This window comes from Monopterus albus, unplaced genomic scaffold, assembly GCF_001952655.1.
Source record: "Monopterus albus unplaced genomic scaffold, M_albus_1.0 scaffold34.1, whole genome shotgun sequence".
NCBI lineage: Eukaryota > Metazoa > Chordata > Actinopteri > Synbranchiformes > Synbranchidae > Monopterus > Monopterus albus.
This window is the reverse complement of record NW_018127914.1, coordinates 3134128-3142951: the sequence shown is the minus strand read 5'-3', so window position 1 is coordinate 3142951 and position 8824 is coordinate 3134128. Positions and strand designations below refer to the sequence as shown.

The 8824-nt window shown below is 41.9% G+C and overlaps 1 protein-coding gene across 1 annotated transcript in view; it reads right to left on the bottom strand.

Annotated features, from left to right (window-relative positions):
* The window catches only part of LOC109958792 (dolichyl-diphosphooligosaccharide--protein glycosyltransferase subunit STT3B-like), a 71513-nt gene that overhangs the window by 34071 nt on the left and 28618 nt on the right, over positions 1 to 8824 (bottom strand). Inside the window, 2 exon segments of the mRNA XM_020597701.1 lie at positions 3 to 123; positions 7369 to 7477. Coding sequence (XP_020453357.1) covers positions 3 to 123; positions 7369 to 7477 — 230 coding nt within the window.

Sequence of the window (8824 nt, the reverse complement as noted above, 5' to 3'; positions counted from 1 at the left end):
GGCGGTCAGACCGCTGAACACCGGTGCCAGAAACACGCACACATCCCTGATGTGGACCGTGATGTGAAGCAGGTTGAGCACATAGTGGATGAGCCCTGCAGTCACCATCAAGCCCGGGTATACCTGAGTGAGCATGGAAGAGAGAGGTTGTGAGAGGAAGAGCAATATAAAAGGAGGAGAGATTGAATGTCAGACGAGCAGTGAAAGTAAGGGACCATGAAAGGTAGGAAGAGGGGAAAAAAGTTGAGTTATCAGACATGATAGCGATGTAGATCTGTCTGTATTTAGTTGGTTGTTCCACTGCTTCTAGTGTAGACTGAAATAAATAAACATGTGTTGTCATTTATTAGCAAGTTAGCATGTTGATATTGGCATTTAGCCCTAGCACTGCAGCTAGAATGGCTGTACGCTTTGTCTTGGTAGACTGAGATAACTGTGTTAAGGATGAATGTATTGCTGTGATGAGCAGTGTTCAATACAAACTTTTAATTAATTATACCCTCCACTCAGTTGCAGCTAACTCCTGAGTAAGCAAGGCATCATGGCCCCGACTCATCTAGACATGAGAGCAGGTCTAATTAGGGCCGTGTGGAGTATGCAAGCTTAAGAAAAAGCACAGCTCTGTTTAACGTGTGAATGATGTCCCTGATGTGTGTGTTCACCATAGCTGTGGTACAAACACTTTGCCCAGCTGCTAATAAACTGAGGTCTTCACGTCTCTAATTAGCCAGAGCCCAGGAGACCTAAACTTCATCAACCATTCTACTTCAATGAAAATCAAACAGGTCTTGCCTCTTGGCTCTGAGGACTGGACTCTAATGGAGAGATATTCCACCATTTACAAAACTACACATGTACTTATTAGCTACTTTGACCCCTGCGGTAGAGCCCAGGTCGCCAAAACGTTAAAGATGAGTGAAATTGTTCCCCGTAGGAAAGTATATTCTGCTTTGTGTTTTGGCTTGATGGATAAAAATCTCATATATATATATATATAAACCAACTAGAACTGACAAAAGCTGTTAGCACAAATGCACTTGAGTCACTGCCCTTATGGCAACAAAGAGTAGTTTTATCGGCTTGACAGCACTTTGTTATGGACCATCACATTAAAGAAGCCTTCCTTCCTTATCTGTATAGCTCAAGAGAAAGAGCAACCGACAGTCGTCCTCTGGGGAATGAAGGGTGGGTGGGAGTGAAAGGGAAATAAAAAGGGAGAGGGTGGCTGGACCGGCCCAGGCAGAAAGGCGCTCAACTTAACTGATAAGGGCTTGTATGGCTTCCAAATGCTGTGACCCATCTGAGTGCTTCAAGACTTAACGCTATCATACACAATTAATGAAGACTGTCACGAGCATCTGTCTGACCGTGAAACTGAAAAAAAAGGGGGGGTAAGGAGAAGAGTGGAGGTGATAAAATGACAGCAAGACAGAGAAAAGCAGACACACAGTAGAGAGAAGATGATGATGAGAGGTAGAGAGGTTGGAGAGGAAGAGGGAGAAAAGTGAGCTAGAGCCTGAAAGGAGAAAAGGGGTGTATTAAACCAGGTGGGTAAAAGGTTAAATGAAAGCTGGAGGTGTCACAGACCACCTCTCAGCATGAGATAGGAGATTGACACTGGGGAAATGGCAAGACAGGTGAAACCAACAGTTTTCTAAACCACGGCGACGGATTCTGACTGTTTTTTGGGTTCTGGAAAAGACTGCAACAATTTGAGGTGAACCCAGCACTTGTCTACACCCCTGCATGTTTTAAAAGCTCAGGCTGGATGCAAATAAGAGCTCTTACACATTCAGTTTATGATTTCAAATGCAGTGTGGGAGTCAACTAAATGCCCTTCTTCCCAGAAGCATGTCTGTGCTTAGAAAATTACCTAGTTCAGTCATGCAAACAAGTGGGATTTTGACAATTAGCCTGCACAAGTAAATCAATGAGTGCATTTTTGTTACTCCAGCAAATACCCTCATGATGCCCCTGAGCAAGGCACTAACATGTCCCACCCCAAGCCTCTCAATATAAAGATAAACTGGGTAAAAGCCTAGTTCGACCACTGTGCCAGCTGGTCAGACCTCTGCAGCAGGTCTCCTCTGTGCATCTATTCCTGTATCCTGCTCCATTTTGCATATTATAGGGAGACATTTGCATTTAGTATGCCCAAAAGAATGATCCACCAAGCTGCTATTCAAAGGTCTGTTAACTTTACAACAGAAAATGACTTGACATCTGGTACTAAACATCTTCTACTGTGGGTTACAGCAGACCAAGCCTCTCAAAGAATAAAACTTGTTAATCCCATGAAAAACCTAGGAAAAGTCCAGAACTGCAATGCATTAGTCATTTTCTAAATACTTAGACTCAGAGCCTCAAATCCCTGTTCATGGTGTATGGTTTTATTTATTTATTTACCTTTATTTATTCAGGGTAGGTTCTCTGAGAGGCCTCTCTTTTTCCTTAAAGTCCTGTCCACATTCACACATGGAAGCTTCCCAGTAGCAAACACTACTCAGTCAGGAATAAACATCTGTTATCGGTAAAGATACACAGTGGGTCCAGAACACTGTACGTTACTTGATACCAATAAGAACAGCACTGCCCTCTGGTATCTAGAATCAGGCAGTTTTAAATGTCACATAAAAAAGGTGCACGGTAACTTGTCTTGTGGCACTGGTGTGGAAGTGTTGTTCAAAATAAAAACTCATGTTGCAAGAACAACATGACCTCCATAATTGCTTTATAATTGCTAAGAGACAGCCCAAGTCATTCCTTGACCAGGAAAACGGCACCGCAAATTATACCCACAGAAATCCCTCTTTGTAATTGCTCAGCTTATCACTTGCATGACAAGGTCCTCAAAAATCACATTGGCTAGGCCTCACACAGACTTCTCCTCTTTAATGTGTTTTTGTTGTAAAGGTATGTGATTGATTTACTGCACGTTTCTCAAACTAGCTGTGCTATTAAAACAGTTTATTTCCCTCCACAATAAAACAGTTTGAGACCAAAGTTACTCTTCCGTCTTTACTAAGTGGAACAAAGTTAAATCTCAATCTAAAATAAATGCTAGACCTTATAGTAGTTAACAAATATTCATAATGAGAAACAATCTACAGAAAAAAAAACAGTTCTGTTGGAGAGGATGTTATACATTATACTGACCCAGAGCTGTGATACCGAATTAAAGATCAACTTACTGTCGCCTGCTTTAAATGAACCGTGTGTACATTACTCTACAGCTGTTAACAGCTTGCCTTGTACATTTATAAAATGTAATATAAAGTGGGAGCTTATTTTGTATGCAGAAGACTATGTTGTGCAGACAAGGAATCTGACAAATGTCATGAAAATTAAAACTGTACACCTTCCAATTCTGAATACCAGTCTAATAATGAGCTTCAGCTTCCATCCTGTGGGTACAAGACCTAACCCAAATATCCATGTAGTGTAATAGAACCAGCACATCCATTATCACAAGCCAGGCTTGTCAACTGCAATTACCAGTAGCTGATGGTAATTGCTCACGACAGATGAATGCTGATAGATGAGTTTCAGATTCCAATTCCTTGGGTCTCGCTTGCTGTTGTGAATACTATATTCAATCACATCAATATGTAGTATGGCTACAGCTCCTACCCTACACCATCTGCTTGGTGCGTCAATGCTACAGCATGTGATAGTGATACATGGTATTAACATGCCTTGCTGTCTCAACTGTCCACACAAACTCCCCAACTCTCTCATTTTGTGGGACTGAATTTACATGACGCAAAAAGAGAGAACAAGCAAAGAGTAAAACAAAGAGTGAGAAGAAGAAGAGTCCTAATACACACAAACACACACCAAGGGTCAGGCTCCATTTCAGCCTCTCAGCTGGATCCAGTAATAAAAATATGTTGGGAGACATTTACACATTTATGTGGCACTGAGGACCTGGATTATAGTTCTGATGCATCATTAGCTAATGCAGTTACAGCTCAGAGTGCAGCCCTTGTGGGTCTATGAAGCTTGGTTGAGAGAAACAAAGGCAGGTTATGCTGTTAAAGACAAGAGGGAGATAGACAGGCCAAGGGTGTTTTATACCGACAGGCCTCACAGATCACAGGATGGAGGGCTGAGAAGATGGGTTTGGGAGAGAGGCTGCAGAGAGGAGGGGAGGTGGGTAAGTGGGAGATAAATTGCATGAAATTGGCACATTGTATATTTCACAGAAAAGGGTGAGTGTTTCAAAACAACTGTTACTGCTGGTAAAGAGGGAGGACCATGGCAGCTGAGGGGGAATCTGTCACGGCAACAGCTAGGGCTGCAAAGGGGTGGAAGATTTCTGGTAAAGTTCCAGAAACTTTCCATGGGAATTTCAGTTTGGGAATTCTGGAAATACTCCAAGTTAGAAGCTTTCCATGGGGATTAAAGGTAATTAATTCAAAATTTTGGGTCATTTATATACAAACTGTATCATATACACAAACATTTAGTTCAATCATAAATACACATGCAGACAAAGCCATGCAAATTTTAAAAATGACATTTTTGACTAAGATTTATTTCTGAGTAGAACCTGAATGTATTCTGTCATTCAGCAACAAAAAAGCATGAATGTTGAATAAAATAAACATATTCCCTATGATTCCCCCCCAAATGTAAAATGAAAGCCAGTGTGGCATTAGCAGTCCTGTAGTAGTGTGCAGGATTCTAGAAATTAACTTTACTTGTGCCTGAGGACTGTGCAGTGCATGCAGAGGGCGTGACCTCAGTAGCCCTGCAAGTAAGTAGTGTGCTGTGTGCATGTGACTGAGAAATGCACAGGGCAAAAACTAAACCGAATTTGCATTAAATCTGATCATTTTAACCAAGATTATGCTGAAAGATCTTCTTTTTTTTCAACTACATTCAAGTTCCCTCTTATAGGCTAATCAGCAGTTTTGCTAATTTCCCAGTTTATTCCCATTAATGCACGTTAACTCCCATAAAAAGCTCCCAACTTTGAAATTTCCCAGAACTTTGCAACCCTAACAGCTCAGTGTTACTACTGAATTGTGAGTTAAATCCATGCTGCCCAGCGGAGGCTTAGAAGGCTCTATGGCATCCCTGCACTGCCTTGCCTGACCAAAACATCATCCCAAACCATCACCATACACACTCAGCAGTGAGGGCACCGATGACTGAAGATCCATTTCCCATTTTCTTGTTTTAACTAATGATGAGGACATAAATACTAACTACATATAAATATTTATAAGTAATCCTCACGTGCATATGAATATTAACACCAGATAATAAAATATCTGATTCTTTTCCATGCTCATTTTCTGGTCACATGTGTACACTGTACACAGTGTCGTTGCCTTTCTGGGTCTGGGACATGGCAGCCAAAGGTAATGTATAAGACTTCAAGCACAGTTTGGTGCAAGACTGTACTTACTGATGGGCTGATTCCAGCCAGGTTAGGGTTAAGGTTGGTTGGATTATCCTCACATATAAAAGGGAGACTGAAGACTTCGATAACTTCCAACTAATTCCTAATATGGATGACAAACAAAATGGCTTTCATCCATCCTTTTTATAAAAACAAAAACTGTTTAACTGTTTAACTGGGTCAGCGTCACAATGCCAAGATACTTCACTTTCTTTTCCCAGCCTGCACCTCCTGGGGGACCCCAAAGCAGGAGCAGGGCCTTCAGCATGTGTAATCCCTCCAGCATGTTCTGGGGCTGCCTTGGGTGTTTTCTCAAGTACACAAGTCTCGACTAGGTGTGCAGGAGGTTTCCTGATCAGAATGCCAAACTGTCCCAGCTGGCTCCTTTTAACCCAAAGAGTTGTAATTATTCTCCAAGAGTGTATGAGCTCCTCACCCTACCCCTAAGTGTGAGCCAAGGAAGATTAAGTAGAAAACTCATTAAAGCAACTTGAATCACCATCTCACACTGCTGGTCACTACCCAGAGCTCGTGTTCACAGGTCAGAGATCAAGCTTTGCCTTCAGGCTTTGTTCTGTCTGTAGTTCAACCTCTGGCTCCGTACCCTCACTAATGAACAAGGTTGTACTTAGGGGTGGGTTCTGACAACAGGTCCACATTTTAGATCTGGGTCCAGCTTGGTAAAGTACCTGGTTTCCTTAAGCTCTGTGGTCAAGCAAATCCCTTACTGAATCATCAATATTCTGTTACGGTCTTTTGCCTCTCTGTGTGTACTACAATAGAGAAAGAAAGACTGCTAGTGTATACAAATGTGATATATTATTAAATATTTTATAAGGGTAAAAACCTGCATTTTTGATAACAAGTGCTCAGCCTACCACAGTATAAATGCACAGTGTATGCAAAATGTCAGTGATTTATTTAACTGATATTTATTTCATTGATATCCCCTTAATGATCAAGCTGAATTTGTATTATTTACACTGTTGTTTTTACCTGACTTCTGGAGGTGCAGCATGCCCCCCCCCAGTGAGGAGCAACTACTTAAACAAACAGATTCAATACAACATATGAAAGATTTCTGAACAAAGTCAGAACTGGAGATTTGACAAAATATTAGTGAAAGCCATCCCAACTTGTACTCCTTCCTTCACTTGGGCCACAGACAGTAGCATAGCCTCAGTGACTTATCCTAACCACTCTATAATTTGAGTGAGGGGGTCAAGGTTTACTTAAGCCACACACCATAAGCAAAAAGAGCGGCGCCATCCTGATGTGACCGAACAGCAAACACCAGCTGTGCCTTTAGATTCTAAAATCATCAGGGCAAAACCTTGGTGGAGCCCAGTGTCTTCTGAAAACAGCTTCATCTTACTGCTGTGAATACATGCACAGCTCTCATTCTGACAACAAGTTGCCAGAGCAGCTCATATTCCCCCGGTACTTTCCTGCAAGACACCCAGTGGGACTAGTTCCTACGCTATTGCCAAGAAAATAAAACATATATGGGCAGACTCCATTAGCCCTCCAGTAATGGTTGAAGAGATTAAAAAGTATCCACAGCCAGACAGAAAGCTGCACTGCTCCTCCACACTCTGAAGTGCAACCCACCACTCACTCTCTACTCTTCCATATAGGCTCTGTTAACACCCATGTGAGGTTTCAAATCCTCCTGCAGAACTATTAAGTCCCCAGGCAGTGCCTGCCCCACACATACACCAGGAGGCTTCAAGAGGGTTGAAGCACACTTCTCAGTGTGCTCTTGGCAGCATATGCAAACTTAAAGCTTTATGGGCATCTCATTTTAATCATTTATTTTGCTAGACCTTGTAAGAACATTGTGTTCAACCAAATCAGTATTCCTCTAATGTCACCCTAGAGATGATGAGCAATAGGGGGAACAAAAGGACCAACATGTAAAAATGAACTTGGCTGCATGTTGCTGTGGAAAAACTTACTGTGCCACCAACAATCCTGCCCAAGGGGTACCAGGCCCTTTCATCAAACCAGTTGAGAAACTCATAGAAGCCATTTGTGGTGAGATGGTGTGTTGATCTGTAGTTGAACCTAGAAGAAGAGAGAGAGAAGACGGATGGCTAAGTATAAAGCAAAATAACTGCACCCTGTGAAGAAACATTCACTTCCATTTACAGACCATATTTGCCACAATGTTATATAAAGCACCTTGTTCTAGGGAAGGATAGGTTCTTTTATTTCCAGATTTTCTGAAGGTAGGAAGGATACGCACACTGTGAAGACTTTCCCTTGTTAAAATAGGAAAGAGAAAGCCCTGACTCACTACAGTATGTGAGACTTGTCCCAGCTCTCAGGTCAGCCACCAGTTAATAAATGAAAAGATGAAGAGCTCTCAAATACTGTGGCATTTTTCAGAACACAGCCTCTCTACTGTACACATAAATCCAACTGCAACCGCTGGCATGTGATTAGGCGACAAAGACATAAACTGGATCTGGTGTTGCAGTGAAATACCAACTGAAAAACAAAACCTAAGAATAAAAGACTATCACAACAAACAGGCCTTGATTCACAATGTAGCTGTGGTAAGCTGAGGGGGTTGGACCATTGTCAAGCAGCAGAACAAAAGCGCTGCCAAACAGAAGGAAACAAGTGTTCAGTAAATTTTCGAAGGCCTTCTGAGACCTTCGTTGCTACACAGTTCATTAATGTGGTTTATGTTCAAAGGCTCATATACTGACAGGTGACAAATTAAAGGAAACTGATGTGAGTGGTCTCCTTCAGGATGACAGTGCACCAGGAGTAAATGAACGGTCTGATGAGAATGAAAATGATGTAAATGATATGCTATGCCCTTTGCAGTCACCGGATTTCAAGCCAGTGTAACACCTATGGGAGATTTTGGAGTGGCGTGTTAGACAGCGTCTCCACCATCATCATCATCATCATCATCAAAACACCAAATGAGGTCATGTCTTTTGGGACAATGGTGCTCTCCTCCAGTAGAGTTCATAGACTTTTAGTGTCAATGCTAAGATGCACCTTGTTGGTTTTCCTTTCATTTGTCGCCCATCTGTACCTCGTATACAACACCGAGAGCCTACAGCAAGGCTAATCAGTTTGCTAAAGGACAATTACATGTCCTCATCACAACAGAAATGTATACCAGAGAGGAGAGATAAGTGCATGTGTGTGACTAATCAGCTCTTTTACACACCCGAGCAGTTCTTCATATTTGTCAAACATATTGATATTGACAACCAAGCAACACAAGGAAAGGTTAGAATGAGGGACCGAAGATGCTACAAAATGCATGTACTTAGGTATGATTTCGTTTCAACATCCTTATTTTTTGTTTCATGGTGATTCTAGCTGCTTTTGTGGAGCAATAATAGCAGGCTGGGGAGTCTCAACATGCTGATGCTGAGAAGTTGAACA